Genomic DNA, 20,824 nt, shown 5'->3' on the forward strand with positions numbered 1-20,824 from the left:
GTATGACTGAATCATGAGACCGACATGGACTGGTGTCTGTTCCTAGTACAACAGTGACTGCAGTATGACTGAATCATGAGACCGACATGGACTGGTGTCTGTTCCTAGTACAACAGTGACTGCAGTATGACTGAATCATGAGACCGACATGGACTGGTGTCTGTTTCAAGTACAACAGTGACTGCAGTATGACTGAATCATGAGGCTGACATGGACTGGTGTCTGTTCCAAGTACAACAGTGACTGCAGTATGACTGAATCATGAGACCGACATGGACTGGTGTCTGTTCAAAGTACAACAGTGACTGCAGTATGACTGAATCATGAGGCCGACATGGACTGGTGTCTGTTCCAAGTACAACAGTGACTGCAGTATGACTGAATCATGAGCTGACATGGACTGGTGTCTGTTCCTAGTACAACAGTGACCGCAGTATGACTGAATCATGAGGCTGACATGGACTGGTGTCTGTTCCAAGTACAACAGTGACTGCAGTATGACTGAATCATGAGGCTGACATGGACTGGTGTCTGTACCTAGTACAAAAGTGACTGCAGTATGACTGAATCATGAGGCTGACATGGTCTGGTGTCTGTTCCTAGTACAACAGTGACTGCAGTATGACTGAATCATGAGGCTGACATGGACTGGTGTCTGTTCCTAGTACAACAGTGACTGCAGTATGACTGAATCATGAGGCTGACATGGACTGGTGTCTGTTCCTAATACAACAGTGACTGCAGTATGACTGAATCATGAGACTGACATGGACTGGTGTCTGTTCCTAGTACAACAGTGACTGCAGTATGACTGAATCATGGGGCTGACATGGACTGGTGTCTGTTCCTAGTACAACAGTGACTGCAGTATGACTGAATCATGAGGCTGACATGGACTGGTGTCTGTTCCTAGTAAAACAGTGACTGCAGTATGACTGAATCATGAGGCCGACATGGACTGGTGTCTGTTTCAAGTACAACAGTGACTGCAGTATGACTGAATCATGAGACCGACATGGACTGGTGTCTGTTCCTAGTACAACAGTGACTGCAGTATGACTGAATGATGAGGCTGACATGGACTGGTGTCTGTTCCTAGTACAACAGTGACTGCAGTATGACTGAATCATGAGGCTGACATGGACTGGTGTCTGTTCCAAGTACAACAGTGACTGCAGTATGACTGAATCATGAGGCTGACATGGACTGGTGTCTGTTCCTAGTACAACAGTGACTGCAGTATGACTGAATCATGAGACCGACATTGACTGGTGTCTGTTCCTAGTACAACAGTGACTGCAGTTTGACTGAATCATGAGGCTGACATGGACTGGTGTCTGTTCCTAGTACAACAGTGACTGCAGTATGACTGAACCATGAGGCTGACATGGACTGGTGTCTGTTCCTAGTACAACAGTGACTGCAGTATGACTGAATCATGAGGCTGACATGGACTGGTGTCTGTTTCAAGTACAACAGTGACTGCAGTATGACTGAATCATGAGGCTGACATGGACTGGTGTCTGTTCCTAGTACAAAAGTGACTGCAGTATGACTGAATCATGAGGCTGACATGGACTGGTGTCTGTTCCTAGTACAACAGTGACTGCAGTATGACTGAATCATGAGACCGACATGGACTGGTGTCTGTTCCTAGTACAACAGTGACTGCAGTATGACTGAATCATGGGGCTGACATGGACTGGTGTCTGTTCCTAGTACAACAGTGACTGCAGTATGACTGAATCATGGGGCTGACATGGACTGGTGTCTGTTCCTAGTACAACAGTGACTGCAGTATGACTGAATCATGAGGCTGACATGGACTGGTGTCTGTTCCTAGTACAACAGTGACTGCAGTATGACTGAATCATGAGGCTGACATGGACTGGTGTCTGTTCCTAGTACAACAGTGACTGCAGTATGACTGAATCATGAGGCTGACATGGACTGGTGTCTGTTTCAAGTACAACAGTGACTGCAGTATGACTGAATCATGAGGCTGACATGGACTGGTGTCTGTTTCAAGTACAACAGTGACTGCAGTATGACTGAATCATCAGGCTGACATGGACTGGTGTCTGTTCCAAGTACAACAGTGACTGCAGTATGACTGAATCATGAGACCGACATGGACTGGTGTCTGTTCCTAGTACAAAAGTGAAAGCAGTATGACTGAATCATGAGGCTGACATGGACTGGTGTCTGTTCCTAGTACAACAGTGACTGCAGTATGACTGAATCATGAGGCTGACATGGACTGGTGTCTGTTCCTAGTACAACAGTGACTGCAGTATGACTGAATCATGAGGCTGACATGGACTGGTGTCTGTTCCTAGTACAACAGTGACTGCAGTATGACTGAATCATGAGACCGACATGGACTGGTGTCTGTTCCTAGTACAACAGTGACTGCAGTATGACTGAATCATGAGGCTGACATGGACTGGTGTCTGTTCCTAGTACAACAGTGACTGCAGTATGACTGAACCATGAGGCTGACATGGACTGGTGTCTGTTCCTAGTACAACAGTGACTGCAGTATGACTGAATCATGAGGCTGACATGGACTGGTGTCTGTTCCAAGTACAACAGTGACTGCAGTATGACTGAATCTTTAGGCTGACATGGACTTGTGTCTGTTCCTAGTACAACAGTGACTGCAGTATGACTGAATCAGACTGACATGGACTGGTGTCTGTTCCAAGTACAACAGTGACTGCAGTATGACTGAATCATGAGGCTGACATGGACTGTTGTCTGTTCCTAGTACAACAGTGACTGCAGTATAACTGAATCACGAGGCTGACATGGACTGGTGTCTGTTCCAAGTACAACAGTGACTGCAGTATGACTGAATCATGAGGCTGACATGGACTGGTGTCTGTTCCTAGTACAACAGTGACTGCAGTATGACTGAATCATCAGGCTGACATGGACTGGTGTCTGTTCCAATTAGAACAGTGACTGCAGTATGACTGAATCATGAGGCTGACATGGACTGGTGTCTGTTCCTAGTACAACAGTGACTGCAGTATGAATGAATCATGAGACCGACATGGACTGGTGTCTGTTCCTAGTACAACAGTGACTGCAGTATGACTGAATCATGAGGCTGACATGGACTGGTGTCTGTTCCTAGTACAACAGTGACTGCAGTATGACTGAATCATGAGACCGACATGGACTGGTGTCTGTTCCTAGTACAACAGTGACTGCAGTATGACTGAATCAGACTGACATGGACTGGTGTCTGTTCCAAATACAACAGTGACTGCAGTATAACTGAATCACGAGGCTGACATGGACTGGTGTCTGTTCCAAGTACAACAGTGACTGCAGTATGACTGAATCATGAGGCTGACATGGACTGGTGTCTGTTCCTAGTACAACAGTGACTGCAGTATGACTGAATCATGAGACTGACATGGACTGGTGTCTGTTCCTAGTACAACAGTGACTGCAGTATGACTGAATCATGAGGCTGACATGGACTGGTGTCTGTTCCTAGTACAACAGTGACTGCAGTATGACTGAATCATGAGGCTGACATGGACTGGTGTCTGTTCCAAGTACAACAGTGACTGCAGTATGACTGAATCATGAGGCTGACATGGACTGGTGTCTGTTCCTAGTACAACAGTGACTGCAGTATGACTGAATCATGAGGCTGACATGGACTGGTGTCTGTTCCTAGTACAACAGTGACTGCAGTATGACTGAATCATGAGGCTGACATGAACTGGTGTCTGTTCCAAGTACAACAGTGACTGCAGTATGACTGAATCATGGGGCTGACATGGACTGGTGTCTGTTCCAAGTACAACAGTGACTTCAGTATGACTGAATCTTTAGGCTGACATGGACTTGTGTCTGTTCCTAGTACAACAGTGACTGCAGTATGACTGAATCAGACTGACATGGACTGGTGTCTGTTCCAAGTACAACAGTGACTGCAGTATGACTGAATCACGAGGCTGACATGGACTGTTGTCTGTTCCTAGTACAACAGTGACTGCAGTATAACTGAATCACGAGGCTGACATGGACTGGTGTCTGTTCCAAGTACAACAGTGACTGCAGTATGACTGAATCATGAGGCTGACATGGACTGGTGTCTGTTCCAATTAGAACAGTGACTGCAGTATGACTGAATCATGAGGCTGACATGGACTGGTGTCTGTTCCTAGTACAACAGTGACTGCAGTATGACTGAATCATGAGACCGACATGGATTGGTGTCTGTTCCTAGTACAACAGTGACTGCAGTATGACTGAATCATGAGGCTGACATGGACTGGTGTCTGTTCCTAGTACAACAGTGACTGCAGTATGATTGAATCATCAGGCTGACATGGACTGGTGTCTGTTCCAATAAGAACAGTGACTGCAGTATGACTGAATCATGAGGCTGACATGGACTGGTGTCTGTTCCTAGTACAACAGTGACTGCAGTATGAATGAATCATGAGACCGACATGGACTGGTGTCTGTTCCTAGTACAGCAGTGACTGCAGTATGACTGAATCATGAGGCTGACATGGACTGGTGTCTGTTCCTAGTACAACAGTGACTGCAGTATGACTGAATCATGAGACCGACATGGACTGGTGTCTGTTCCTAGTACAAAAGTGACTGCAGTATGACTGAATCAGACTGACATGGACTGGTGTCTGTTCCAAATACAACAGTGACTGCAGTATAACTGAATCACGAGGCTGACATGGACTGGTGTCTGTTCCAAGTACAACAGTGACTGCAGTATGACTGAATCATGAGGCTGACATGGACTGGTGTCTGTTCCAAGTACAACAGTGACTGCAGTATGACTGAATCATGAGACCGACATGGACAGGTGTCTGTTCCTAGTACAACAGTGACTGCAGTATGACTGAATCATGAGGCTGACATGGACTGGTGTCTGTTCCTAGTACAACAGTGACTGCAGTATGACTGAATCATGAGGCTGACATGGACTGGTGTCTGTTCCTAGTACAACAGTGACTGCAGTATGACTGAATCATGAGGCTGACATGGACTGGTGTCTGTTCCAAGTACAACAGTGACTGCAGTATGACTGAATCATCAGGCTGACATGGACTGGTGTCTGTTCCAAGTACAACAGTGACTGCAGTATGACTGAATCATGAGGCTGACATGGACTGGTGTCTGTTCCTAGTACAACAGTGACTGCAGTATGACTGAATCATCAGGCTGACATGGACTGGTGTCTGTTCCTAGTACAACAGTGACTGCAGTATGACTGAATCATGAGGCTGACATGGACTGGTGTCTGTTCCAATTAGAACAGTGACTGCAGTATGACTGAATCATGAGGCTGACATGGACTGGTGTCTGTTCCTAGTACAACAGTGACTGCAGTATGAATGAATCATGAGACCGACATGGACTGGTGTCTGTTCCTAGTACAACAGTGACTGCAGTATGACTGAATCATGAGGCTGACATGGACTGGTGTCTGTTCCTAGTACAACAGTGACTGCAGTATGACTGAATCATGAGACCGACATGGACTGGTGTCTGTTCCTAGTACAACAGTGACTGCAGTATGACTGAATCAGACTGACATGGACTGGTGTCTGTTCCAAATACAACAGTGACTGCAGTATGACTGAATCACGAGGCTGACATGGACTGTTGTCTGTTCCTAGTACAACAGTGACTGCAGTATGAATGAATCATGAGGCTGACATGGACTGGTGTCTGTTCCTAGTACAACAGTGACTGCAGTATGACTGAATCATGAGACCGACATGGACTGGTGTCTGTTCCTAGTACAACAGTGACTGCAGTATGACTGAATCATGAGGCTGACATGGACTGGTGTCTGTTCCTAGTACAACAGTGACTGCAGTATGACTGAATCATGAGGCTGACATGGACTGGTGTCTGTTCCAAGTACAACAGTGACTGCAGTATGACTGAATCATGAGGCTGACATGGACTGGTGTCTGTTCCAAGTACAACAGTGACTGCAGTATGACTGAATCATGAGGCTGACATGGACTGGTGTCTGTTCCAAGTACAACAGTGACTGCAGTATGACTGAATCATGGGGCTGACATGGACTGGTGTCTGTTCCAAGTACAACAGTGACTGCAGTATGACTGAATCTTTAGGCTGACATGGACTTGTGTCTGTTCCTAGTACAACAGTGACTGCAGTATGACTGAATCAGACTGACATGGACTGGTGTCTGTTCCAAGTACAACAGTGACTGCAGTATGACTGAATCACGAGGCTGACATGGACTGTTGTCTGTTCCTAGTACAACAGTGACTGCAGTATAACTGAATCACGAGGCTGACATGGACTGGTGTCTGTTCCAAGTACAACAGTGACTGCAGTATGACTGAATCATGAGGCTGACATGGACTGGTGTCTGTTCCTAGTACAACAGTGACTGCAGTATGACTGAATCATCAGGCTGACATGGACTGGTGTCTGTTCCTAGTACAACAGTGACTGCAGTATGACTGAATCATCAGGCTGACATGGACTGGTGTCTGTTCCAATTAGAACAGTGACTGCAGTATGACTGAATCATGAGGCTGACATGGACTGGTGTCTGTTCCTAGTACAACAGTGACTGCAGTATGAATGAATCATGAGACCGACATGGACTGGTGTCTGTTCCTAGTACAACAGTGACTGCAGTATGACTGAATCATGAGGCTGACATGGACTGGTGTCTGTTCCTAGTACAACAGTGACTGCAGTATGACTGAATCATGAGACCGACATGGACTGGTGTCTGTTCCTAGTACAACAGTGACTGCAGTATGACTGAATCAGACTGACATGGACTGGTGTCTGTTCCAAATACAACAGTGACTGCAGTATGACTGAATCACGAGGCTGACATGGACTGTTGTCTGTTCCTAGTACAACAGTGACTGCAGTATAACTGAATCACGAGGCTGACATGGACTGGTGTCTGTTCCAAGTACAAAAGTGACTGCAGTATGACTGAATCATGAGGCTGACATGGACTGGTGTCTGTTCCAAGTACAACAGTGACTGCAGTATGACTGAATCATGAGGCTGACATGGACTGGTGTCTGTTCCTAGTACAACAGTGACTGCAGTATGACTGAATCATGGGGCTGACATGGACTGGTGTCTGTTCCTAGTACAACAGTGACTGCAGTATGACTGAATCATGAGGCTGACATGGACTGGTGTCTGTTCCAAGTACAACAGTGACTGCAGTATAACTGAATCATGAGACTGACATTGACTGGTGTCTGTTCCTAGTACAACAGTGACTGCAGTATGGACTGAATCATGAGGCTGACATGGACTGGTGTCTGTTCCAAGTACAACAGTGACTGCAGTATAACTGAATCATGAGACTGACATTGACTGGTGTCTGTTCCAAGTACAACAGTGACTGCAGTATGGACTGAATCATGAGGCTGACATGGACTGGTGTCTGTTCCTAGTACAACAGTGACTGCAGTATGACTGAATCATCAGGCTGACATGGACTGGTGTCTGTTCCTAGTACAACAGTGACTGCAGTATGACTGAATCATGAGGCTGACATGGTCTGGTGTCTGTTCCTAGTACAACAGTGACTGCAGTATGACTGAATCATAAGGCTGACATGGACTGGTGTCTGTTCCTAGTACAACAGTGACTGCAGTATGACTGAATCATGAGGCTGACATGGACTGGTGTCTGTCCCAAGTACAACAGTGACTGCAGTATGACTGAATCATGAGGCTGACATGGACTGGTGTCTGTTCCTAGTACAACAGTGACTGCAGTATGACTGAATCATGAGGCTGACATGGACTGGTGTCTGCTCCTAGTACAACAGTGACTGCAGTATGACTGAATCATGAGGCTGACATGGACTGGTGTCTGCTCCTAGTACAACAGTGACTGCAGTATGACTGAATCATGAGGCAGACATGGACTGGTGTCTGTTCCTAGTACAACAGTGACTGCAGTATGACAAGACTATCTTGAACAAGACTATCACCCCAGAAGTTCCACAAGGTGTCAAAGCTCAGTTATTTTGCTGTTGATTGAATGATTTGAAACACAGTATATTGAATGCATTTACAGATTAAGCAAGAAAGGTGATCGTCCCAAGAAAGTGCATGTAGTGTTGCTTGTAACTCATCAGGTCATCCACAGATCAATCACCTATCCCAAATACCTAATCATTGATCAACTGATCCAACTTCTATAATTACTGATCAAAACTCCCGGTTTTCTCCAGCTTCTAAAACGACTTGCCTGATATGGTCTCAGGGTCAAATCTGACTTATGATAGTCAATGCATGTTTTCCGGAAATTATTGTCTATTGATATTCCTGATTAGTTCCATTTTATTAATATTTAATAATTATATGTAATTATACCTGAGTAATGGTCTCTTGCTATAGTTTCTTTTGTTTTAAACAAGTGTTTTGGCCTCTAGATGTTTGACATGCCTACCCTTTTTTCATGTTGCCTTCTTAAGATTATTTAAATATTAACTTCTTCAGACTTACTCCAAATCAAACTGAAGACAATGTTTAAACTTTCACACCCTGGGGTTAGAACTCCAATCGAAATGACTGCAAGAGTGGGCTTTGAACAGTACTTCAGTTACATCCTGTCATGTCAGCTTGATGCGGGATCACAGCCTGAAGTCATGCAGGTTTTAGCCCACGCAGACCTTAAACAGTTAGGTTAAACCAACGATTATGGTGTAATGGTGATAAGCCTGGACAAGCTGACAAGCCAAGAAACAAAACCAGGAGAATCTCCTGATTGTGGAACCACCAGGCCACCTGGGTTGTGTGTTGTAGCCAGCATTGGAAACTATTCATGATTTAAGGAAAATGCTTTTTTGAAGATTTTATGGCTGTTTCAGTTACTCGTCAGTAAACATGTTTATTATGAGGAACAACGTTTCGGAGTATATGCTAACTGCTTCATCAGGTGAATGAATGATATGAGGCAGCGAGCATATTATTAGTTATGGTGTCTTTAGCTGATGTATATGGCTCACGCCTCGCCCAATATTTTTCTGCTAACCTAATATGACACCGTATACGGTAACTAAAGACACAACCAATTTATCATGCCGAAAAGTTTACACTGTTTGGTATCTTTGACGCATAATTAGCACTGATAAGTAAAGGAATAGAAACAAGTATTTGTCACAGAAGTGACGAAATGTCCCCCGCCTGTATATACACCATAGTACCAAATATGAAGACAATCCAGCGATTAGTTCTTGAGATATCGCGGCAACACCGTTTTCCAACTCCAAAAGCAGATTTGCCTGCTGTGACCTTGAAAATGGGGTCAAGGTCACCAAAACCGACTGGTGTCTGCGGTGTCTGTATATACACCATAGTTCCAAATATGAAGACAATCCAGTGTTTAGTTCTTGAGATATCGCGGCAACAAACAGGTGGGACGTACGGACGGTCGTGAATACTATATCCCCCGCTTCGCGCTTCCGCGCGGCGGGGGACAATAACAATGGGCAAGTGGAAGCCAGCTAGAAAACTGGCACTGGCAAAGATCAAAGCAATAACTCCGAAGCCTGACATTCCCTGGTCACGGTTCATGGCTGGCTGGTGTCTCCTGATGTCAATGGCTACTTGTAGTTTTCTTTGGTGCCAGTTGTTGTTGTTGGCTTCCTACATGATGTCATGGTCTTGGTTCTTGAGGATGTGTTCGGAAACAGCAGTTTCCGGTCTACTTTGTTGACAGAGGTCTGATGTTCTTTGAGTCTGGTGTTGAGGAGTCTGGTATATACATTGTCGGGGGTTGGGACTTACACTGCTTGTGCCTCTGCCATTGGCTTGTAGATGGATCTTGATTAACTTGCCATTTGAAAAGGTGAGATCTTTGTTGGCTTTGTTCTTGATGAGGTGGGACACCTGATGAGTGACAGGGCCTTGGTAGGGTATGGTGATTCTGATGGGCGACAGGGCAGATTTGGGTCTGGGTCATCAAAGATGTCACCTTTTTTAGCAGCCTCCCGTTTACCTATCGGTGCCAAAACTCCCGGCCTTCCGTTTGCCCACTGTCCATTGCCATTTAACCTATCAGTGCTAATTAAGTCCAGGGCCCTGTTCCACAAAGTGATCGTAGCGCTAAGATGATCGTAACTTCCATAATTTTAACACAGTCTTACGACAGTGATGGGAACTGATTAAATCAATGATATTTAGACCCATTAATCTGACAGTCACGCACTCCTTCGCCGCCACAAGCCATCAATCAATAGAGATCAAGGCTATCTAATCCCATCCGCCTACTATGAACTCATTAAGCAATAATCACTACAACTTTACAAACTTATCCTGTTCAATTGGCTTCATGTCCCATTGGCTTCTAGCCATTTGTTCTCTGTCCATCATGTTGTGACCGTATAACCCTTCTGTTGTCATTACTTACTCATGTTATCCCACTCATGTATGCAATTGTTGTTACTGTTAATCCTCCACCTACTATAGATATTCTGTGCAATGTTCCTCATTCAGTCTTGCTTGACAACGGTATACTGACACGTCGCCTTTACAGTATTAAAGAAGTTGTTATCCATACATTGTGTCTACTTAGTCATTCTGGAGGTACACCCACACTTGCCCATACAGCACAATGTTAAAATGCCCCATTGTATTTGAAAATGTGGGCTACACTACACCACACTCATTTTGCTTGGGAATGGATTGTTTATCAATACAAAAATATTCCAAAGGTGTGTAATAGTGAAAATATGCTACCAATAGTGACACTAAAGATGTTGTCAAGCCCTACATAATTCCAAAAAGTTTTACTTCAAAACAAAGTTTGTATCAAACAAAAGTGACATTCTACCAGCTGTATACTAGCAGGCATTCTTAACATTATAAACTGAGTTTACATGGACTTGTTTCATTTTTTCTAGATTCTTTTTCATAATGAGCTGCCTAACAAACTCATCAATGAAAGTCAGAAGTACTCAAAAACACGAGACAGGAGAAATCACTTAATATTTCTTTCTAATATTGAGTAACAAAAATACCATTTACTATCTTATCATAACAAAAAAGTACAGTGATCTTATCTACAGTCTATTTGCCTACAAAATGACATAATGGCAATTCTCTCTACTGACCTGCTCTACTCCATGTAAAGTGACAATCACTGCATTTCAAAGCATCAAAGTTTCTAAACAACTTTCAAGTGACTGTTGTTGAACAAAACAAACTTCATATCTGACAGGGTAAATTTTGTTCATCAACATCTGCAACATTAGTTTTTACCATATATACATGATATATATATTCATCTGTGTCATGTGCAGGCAGACTATAGTTGTAGACATTGAAGACACAGTTAGGCACAAAAGGCCGACACATACCCACAGCATCGATAAGAGGGTCAGAGTTATCTCCCTTCTCCTGTATTTGCTGATTTTCGTGTCAGACAAAAGGTGAATCTTGTGAATGTATGACTATGATGACTTCAGTAAATGAAATATATGTGATATGAAGCGGAAAAAAAGATGCCAGGTGACGAATTCCCCTAGCCTTCACCCCAAGAGTCTCACCAAAAGTCACTTTGCATATATATGGAGGAAATGGCTTCAAAACAGATAGCTAAACCTTCTGGATAAGATTAAGCACCTATCACATCATAAGATGTGAAGTCTGCACCCTCAACAATGCTTACAGTTAAATTGATAAAAGAAAATGATAACCAGTAATATAACCATGACTACAGCCATAGCAGCCCAGCTTGTAGCATCATACACACCAGTTTCCCTGTGATAACCAGCAATATTACCATGACTACTGCCATAGCAGCCCAGCCTGTAGCATCATACACACCAGTTTCCCTGTGATAACCAGCAATATTACCATGACTACAGCCATAGCACTCAGTAATAGTAGCCCAGCTTGTAGCATCATACACACCAGTTTCCCTGTGATAACCAGCAATATTACCATGACTACAGCCATAGTAGCCCATCTTGTAGCATCATACACACCAGTTTCCCTGTGATAACCAGCAATATTACCATGACTACAGCCATAGCAGCCTAGCCTGTAGCATCATACACACCAGTTTCCCTGTGATAACCAGCAATATTGCCATGACTACAGCCATAGTACTCAGTAATAGTAGCCCATCTTGTAGCATCATACACACCAGTTTCCCTGTGATAACCAGCAATATTACTATGACTACAGCCATAGCAGCCCAGCTTGTAACATCATACACACCAGTTTCCCTGTGGGTTTCAGGCAGTCGGAGATACACGTCGGAGGTAACGAACTATCCATACCACAATCAGCACACACAACACTGCTGTCTTGGTGTGTAACAGAGGGGCAGACACATCAAGTGTTCACCTGGAATAGTCTCCACTTGGGGGAGGAGCATTCAACAAACACAGAAGACATGTGACCAAATGTCAGCAATGTCTGCCCTAGCTAGTGTCATGTTTCACCACAAGGAATATGAAAATGATAGCAAAGTATTATCTCATCTTAATACCACCCTATGCTACAGCTGCTAATTCAAGTTTGTGAACTTATAAGCAAGGCATCTATAATATTACTAAACAAACATATCAGTTGAGGACGTCAAGTGAGTTGTGACATTCGAGGTAGTGCTGTTCCCGATTAATCAAATTCAATGACGATAGGTTGGTATCAGTTTCCAACCAAGGATTCTGTTTGTTTGTTTTTTAAAGCCGCAGTCAGCAATATTCCAGCTTATATGATGGCGGTCTGTAAATAATCAAGTCTGGACCAGATAATCCAGTGATTGACATTCTGAGCATCGATCCACGCAATTGGGACACTATGACATGGCATCAAACAAGTCAGCGAGCCTAACCACCCGATCCCGTTAGTTGCCTCTTAGGACAAGCATGGGTTGCTGAAGACCAAGGAATCAATCTTCAACTCTGTAATTGATCATATTTCAATTAACTTATTTTGTTTGAAATAAAATAACTAAACAGCAATAAAGCGACACAGAATGTTTACAAATCTTGAGTCTTTCAAGAGTGTCGAAACAAATGCCAGGTACATCATCCAGTGAAAGACATCCACTGATTGGTTACCCATGTTCCCCCTTGGCAATACAGGTAACGACAACACAACTTATGGGCAACGGAATACTCAAAAAGGGCATCGAACATGTATTTTCTTCTCTGGCATAAAGTCAATGTTTACAGAAATAAGATGACTTGCAAAAATATCATAAATATTATTTTCTGTGCAAAACATTCTGTTGAAGATTTTGTGGAGAAAATACTTTTGTAGAGTGCATTCTGCTTATTTGTATTGAAACAAAAAAAGACTTGGAAAGAATATTTGCTATGCAAGTCTGTTTGAAGATTAAGCATTGTTTTTATTTCCAGGCAACACAACATGGATGATGATTTTTAGTTTAAATATACCAATGAAATATTAAGTGTGTTTATCCTCATCACTGCCCCTTATTTCAATCAAATATAGTGTTTTTCTGTCCATGGTAGTAGGTCCATAGTCTGACTACTTCGTTTCATACATTCGCGTCATTCAATTTCCAAGAAATGTTAACCATAATTGGTAGTGCTATTACATTTTTACTATTATTTATGAATGAAAGTGCCTCATCGTCGATGTTGACCTTTCTGATCCTTGACAAGTATTCCGTAGCTTTTTGCCCACTAATGCTGATTTCATCCATTTTCATATTATGATGACAGGGATCAGTGATGTAGTATGGTAAATAATAGCTTTTGAGCATGTTCAAAAGTCGATGTTGTGAGAACAAGTAAGGGTTAGTCAGGCACAATTTGGTGCATGTGGACATAAATAGTAGGTTGCATTTTTCAATAATAGGTGGCACTGGTTCTGTTCAGTGACATACAGTGAATAACAGTAACATACTAATGAGATGCTATTTGACCCATTGTGGATGACAACTGTCATATTGATTGATAGGCCATGCTGGCTGACTACAAGATGTTTGCAAATGTGGCATTCAGCAGTGTCTTTGTTCAAGACTTTTGAAAAGTTGCAGACTAGATGTATCCTCCAAAATATAGTAACATTGATTGTTACACTATTAATCCAAAAGGAAACATGGACTAGTCTGATGAAACTAATGTCTACCCCCATTTGAACACATTCAAATCTGGACTTTTAAATTGTAATGAGAATACCATTAATGATCTTCTTTCAACATGCTACATATGCCTAAAACATGTAAGTCTGAGGTCAGTGACTTAAGATAATTCTAATTTGATGCACTTAAAAATCACAGTCTGATGACTTGGTGAAATAATATGTTGATATGATCAGACACTTGAACATATTTTCAATTTAAGTCCTTGTATTAACAGATAAATAGATTTAACACTTTTTTCCTCAAATTTACAAATTTTCTACATATTTTCCTTTACCATGTTTACTGGCTGGTCACTTCCACACCCATCTCGGTGATATACCCCCAGTCAATGACCTACTGACAAGGGACTGAAAAGTTCAATCCTGACCCATTCAATTTATAACATTCCAATGTAAAATGTAATCAGTGACTTCCAATGTAAAATTGTGAATTGTGTTATTTCAAGTGTTCCAATGGGCACAGTTATGCCAAATTTAGTGTGCCATCACAGTTTTAGGTGTGCCAGGAAACACATCATAATTCAAATACAAGTCAAGTGACTGTCATAGTGTTTATTCAAGTCAAATTATGCTTAGAATGGATAATCAATCAGAAAATTCAAACACCCTTTACTGTGAAGTTACTCATTTCTACACAATATTAAACTCGACTGGAGTCTTTACATAGCTGTAACGTGCGATTTTATGGCATAAAAATTGATTTCTAATGATGCTTTTTGCCGAAATTTACTACAAAGTTCGTGATTGGTCAAATTTGAGCACATGACCTAAGGCAGCCAATCAAATTACAGCAATGGTACTGTCCTCGTGTTTGATGAATTTCAGATTTTGACGAAAGGTTTTTGTTAAATCATGTTATTCTGAATGTTTTAAGCAGGAAATCGCGATCTATATTAAAAATATGAAACTTCGTGGATATATCATGCTACGTTACGAGCTGTTACAAAGATTTTTCGTGCATATATTTTGGCATTAAACATCTTGTCCAAGTCAAGAAATAGAGGCAACAAAAGCCGAGATGTCATTTGACATATATTACACGAGATCGCACGAAAAGATGGATGTAATAACTTAGATGTAAGTATGACAACTTCCAGATATATTTTTGTTGATTTTATTTTTAACTTTTGTATAATATATTTACAGATTTGATTGACGTGACTACAGCTAGCTTGGCCAGTCTACCGGCCTGCAGTGTCTGGGGACTCGGTGTTGAGTTAAATCGTGCTGATCATCGTTTTCCAAAAAGGAAATTCAGTTTGTTTTTATACTTATTTATAAAATTATTTTCACATACTCGTCAGTCACTTTCATCAATAAATTAAGTGTGCCATAGGGGCTCGCAGGTAAGGTATTCACCGTGACATTACAGTTTTAGATGTGCACTCGGCACGATGGCACTAATAATGTAGAACCCTGGAAGGGCTGTAATGATTTACCAAAATGTCAGTGCATCATTATATTTTGTGGCTTGATACAAGTTACAACTTTCTTACAAGTTTATTGTGAGATTAATGTACAGTAAACTACATTTATAATGAACACACTTATAACGAACTGACAGATATAATAAACTGTTCCAGTGGTCCGAGCCATTGTCCATAATTTATCATATAAAGTTGATGGATATAACGATGGATATATCCTAACGTGTCACCAATCTGCCTTTCAAAAGATCCACAGCCAAGCGCTGCTGTTCAAAGCGTCAATAAACAATTGAAGGCAATTAATTTACTCTTAAGTACTGACACCTTGTCCTCAAATTACTCCCTCAATTAATAATAGTAACACTGATTGAAGTGGATATATTCTGTACATGTACAGTGCACACTTTTGTTATTTATCGAGTAACATGTCACATGACTTGATCTGACGGCCGAAATGTGTGTCATGAAAGACGGATATAGCAAACTAAACTTAGTGGCCCCTTTGAGTTCGTGTTAACAGTAGTTTACTGTATCAATAAGCAAGTATTAACCTTAGCCAATTGTCCAAAGCCGAGTAAACTCAAAATGTTTTGACACACACTAACCAATACAAAACAATACTTTTATTTAGATTTGAGTATTGATATACCAGCGGAAAAAAGTTCCTGTGCATCACAGACGTGCAAGGGAAATATTAAATTAATGCGAACAAAGAATAATTTTGTAACAGAACGATACATTGATTCCATGAAACATGAATTCATCCTGACATTGTCAAACACATGTCCTCTATAAACATCATCTCAAGCTGAAAGTGGCTTGGGGTCAATCGTCAGTTCACATGTCAGTTTCGGTATGATCACCATTAGGAGTGACAGAAGCTGGACAATGGCGCCTCATTGATGACACAACATGGTTAAGGAAGGCTAGTGCGATGTCATTCCATATTTGGACCAAGGCCTGCCGCAGTTGGACCAACATCACTTCTTGGTTTGGGGTCGGCGTCCTTGATGTTTTTATTCATTCCTCACATGTTCGGATGACATGCTCTGGTTATCGATTCATCACAGGAACATAATGACATAAGCCAGGGATGCTGTGGGCTGTAAAAGTTGAAGTCTGAAACTAATTTCGCAGGTGAACCAGGCACATCACATTACTCATGGACACCCCAGAATGTGGTCAGTCCATAGTTTTGCCAATCTTTTGGTTTCAACCACAGGTTGACTGTATGGTGTACAATTCCAGTTATAAGCCTTCCAATTGCACGCAACCGATCATTTTAAGATGGGCATGGTGTAACGTTTACGAGGTTTTGCTGTCAACAAAGTTGCTTTTGACAGTTAAAAACTGTTATGCATGCAATGAGCAGGATGCACATGCAATTTCAGGGTCATCGTGGGTAGTCATGACAAGGTGTTTGTACATCCCATTACATTACAACCCAGAATTGAAAATCAAGGGGGGAATTGTCCCCCCATCATGTAGAAAATAGGAGGGATTTTGAAAAAGTAGGGGGGATAATTGCTTTCTTCAAAAATGTCTTATTTTGTATAATGTACTGGAACATCATCATATAAAAGTGTAACAGATCAGAATAAAGAACTGAAATGAATAACAATGCTTTGTTCTTTTTTCTATTTTGATTAAAAAAGTCTGTAATTCTTTTGTTTTGGCACGACATGGTCATTCACTATTCAAAAGATCGTCTGCTATGACAGTCGGCGATTCATATTGTGTGATTTCAGAAACGAAACTAAAACGAACTAAAATGCTCAAAAAATATTTTCAGAACTATTCAAGATAGAATATTTATTGTCTTTAAACATCTTGTCAAAGGTCTTTGATTACTAAACAACAAAATACAACATAACTTTGATCAAAGTTTTGATACGTTTTCTACTAAAGTAAATCAAATTTTGTTTCCTATGCCAATCCTGTCGATAATTTATTCAGCAACCCAAGGGACTTCACTCGTGTTCGAACTACCGGTTGTTATCAATCGGTCTTCAACAGTTGTTTACAATGTTTGCTGTGAACTGTCTTTCTTCGTTAATTGATTAAAGATTTAGTGAGTATTGAATCTAAAGGTAGGGATAAACAGCTGATAAAGTAAGTGACTGTACAAGAAATTACTGTGCGCGACAGATCGCGCTTTGATTTTTTTATGAGGGGCGATTTGATTTTTTTTAGCGTGAATCGCCCAATCACGCGGCCTGGGTTGGACACTGCATTATCATGCATGATTCTCAAAAATCAAATGTTATTTTAATGTGATTTCTTTTTAGGAAATGTACAGAAAAGAAATTCGACCAGTATATATTGTGAAATATGGAACCTTCATTTTGATTGAGGGAACAAGTTACAAGTTCACTTACCTTGCAGTTTGCATTGATGTTTTTGTGATTTTTAGATGTTAATGGACGACGTGGGCTTCTGGGACTTGGTAGCTTGAAGGCATTAGATCCATACGGAGGTGACCCTGGACGGTGGCGTGGGGACTGTTGTTTCCGTGGTGAAGGCTCAGTCAAAGTCTCCCCCAAGACAAGTTGACGTAGATTCTCTCTCAGAACATGCTGGGTCTCTGTCTCACTCAGCCAACGTAAGAACAGTTCATCTACCTTTGACTTCAGGACTGGCTTCAATGCCATCATGAAAAAACAATGCAGGTCCGTCACCTATTCATGATTTCTAGGACTGCATTGGCATAGCAGATGTATGATGGAACAAGCTGCATGGAATGTTGATCATCAGTATCCTGGATAGATAAAGAAAAGAACATAGCATAAGGAGCAACAAACTTTGGTCTAGAAGAAAACGGTGTGTTTTTAAATGCCAGGCATATCCAGTAGTGCGATAAAACTGCTACCAATATCTACCCCTTTCTGTGCCTAACGTACATGAGCAGCTCTAGTTATTGAAGCAAAACAGATAGACTTGGTTAACTGATTCTTGAAAACCTACATGGGCCTAATGTCAACAAATATTTAGGATCTTATATAGTCAGATAATTTTAACATTTTATTTAGATTGTGTAACACTGTGTTTTGGGTTCATTTTCGTATTTACTGAGCTTCAGTAGTCAACTTCAGTTCAGATACACAACAACTTGCTTGATACTCTGAATGAAAAATGCTCAACAACAACAGAACAACTAATCCCTTAGTATGCTTAGTCTTAGATATCTACAGAACTGTTGGATGTAGTAGCATTTAACAGTACTTCAACACACGTGTAATGATACATAGTGTGCATAGCACTAAGGTTAGCAGGTATAGGCCTATACCCTGTTCAAACCTCCACACAAGCACCATCTATGAGTATGTTTTTTCTCTGATCATCTTGACAACTGTGGTTGGATGCAAATATGTACAAACATGATACTAACCCCAACACTGGTTAAATTAACTCAAATCATGCAAATACGGTCTCAGTTCACTGAAAAAAATGAAATCGTGAAAAGGTACATGTGACAGGATACTGAGAAAATCAAATGTACAATTGGTTCCGCTCTGCAATCAAACAAATTGACTTTCAATTTTCTATCGCTCATTAGGTCACCTAGCTGTTCTGTGTACTAGTGAATACAAATTTGTTTGAACATAACTGGCTAGACTGCTAACATTGATTGACACGACTGAAAGGAGATTACGTGTGGGGCATTATTATATGGTCGGTGAACCAGGACACATGCCTGTGATTACATTGGGGTCAAGCAAGCACAGACCTATCAACTGATCGCAGACCTGTCAAAAGAAACAGGTGAGACGGTTTTCATTCATCGAACATTTCCCAACAATTGACAGTTCATCAGCTATTTCACTTAAAACTTACTGACAAACACACAATATTCATTGAATGATAAAAAGAACTGCTGCCACAAGAGTAGTTCACAAGTTCGAGTTTTTATAATTATTTTGGCAACACAGCTTACCGCTCCTGGCAAAATGGAGAATGTTGATTCGGTAATGAGGCAAAGCGGAAATACGTCACAAGAGGATTTCCCCGTAAAAACATGGAAAAACCCTAGAGCTAAATATAGACAAAGCCCATGAACTGTGTTAAGGGGTGAAAGATCTAGAATGTCACCATCGATATGTATTCTGTTTGGGGTTTTTTTTTCAAATATTTGTTTTTATACATTTGAACATTAATCAGGAACAGGTCATTTATTATTGTTACATGTACTTTGGTTTATTTATTTTTAATTTAATTTCAGCAAAATACCATGATGTCCTAAGATCACCCCCACCCTCCCTCCAATAAATTACCAGTCCCTAAGCTGACACGCCGTGATGCATCTGGAGTACTGTTTCAAGAGGCGTTAAAGCCAACTCACTCTGACTGTTGTATAATACGAAATTAACTTGCCAGTACCGAAGCTCCAGTCTGTATTTTGTAAATGAACTCCTTAACTCTAGGTGTTTATGTAGGATCATAGCTAAACAACCGTTACTTACAAAACAACCTAACGATAATGATAGAATCTATAACTACTATCAAAGCACACTTATCTCTTCAAAACCCCGTCTGATCAATGCGGATAAACCACATATGAGCAGATAACAGTACCTGGATACCTGCGGTATATAAATGTATAATATAATATAATAATAATATACTGTTGTGCAGGCCTACAACGACGTGACTCGTTCAGCATGTACTGTGAGGTGAGACGGCACAGGTGGTGTTGGTGTTAGAAGTCCGGGAGACAGACGGTCGTGATTCCAGCAGGCTGCAGGGTCGCTTCACTCCTATAACGCAGAAAGTAAAATGGCTTCCTCCATGTCTTCTGCACACGCTTGTTGGACTACTCGGTCTATTATTATTATCTAGTTGTTTTTTTATATATGTTATAATACCTGTCGACAATTAAATTAACGCCTTACTAGTACCCTCATGCTCACTGCTTATACAAACAACGTTATTTTATTGACTAGCCATTAGCCTATCTTATATTATTTTATATAATCTGAATGTACAGTGGGATTGAAAAAAACACTTAGTGACACACTTACATGGCCCTCTCCTTACCTCACACAATAATAAAGTATGTTGCAGATGCACAAGATATATACTGTATATACATGAAAATATGCATTAAACACCCTTACATCCAAACATCATCAATGTTACTTAAGATGCAGATGTACGCTATGCTGAATCAATGAACAAAGACAATGGTCATCGATGGCGGTCATTCCTGAATAGTATAATATTTTAGATTCCTTAACATAATAATATACT

The 20,824-nt window shown here is 41.2% G+C and overlaps 1 protein-coding gene across 4 annotated transcripts in view; it reads right to left on the minus strand.

Moving 5' to 3' along the window:
- LOC124110383 (serine/threonine-protein phosphatase 2A regulatory subunit B'' subunit beta-like) overlaps positions 1-20,506 on the minus strand; it is a 119,600-nt gene extending 99,094 nt beyond the window's left edge. The window contains exons 1-2 of one of the 4 annotated variants that reach the window (XM_048391229.1): positions 20,216-20,506; positions 17,956-18,335 (exon numbers count right to left, since the gene is read on the minus strand). In XM_048391229.1, the coding sequence (XP_048247186.1) occupies positions 17,956-18,231 (276 nt within the window). In that variant the 5' untranslated portion in view covers positions 18,232-18,335; positions 20,216-20,506. The other 3 variants (XM_048391228.1, XM_048391227.1, XM_048391230.1) reach the window with 3 other exon arrangements.
- Positions 20,507-20,824: the final 318 nt, after the last annotated feature.

Source organism: Haliotis rufescens, unplaced genomic scaffold (genome assembly GCF_023055435.1).
Source record: "Haliotis rufescens isolate VD_foot unplaced genomic scaffold, xgHalRufe1.0.p SCAF_9, whole genome shotgun sequence".
Classification (NCBI taxonomy): domain Eukaryota; kingdom Metazoa; phylum Mollusca; class Gastropoda; order Lepetellida; family Haliotidae; genus Haliotis; species Haliotis rufescens.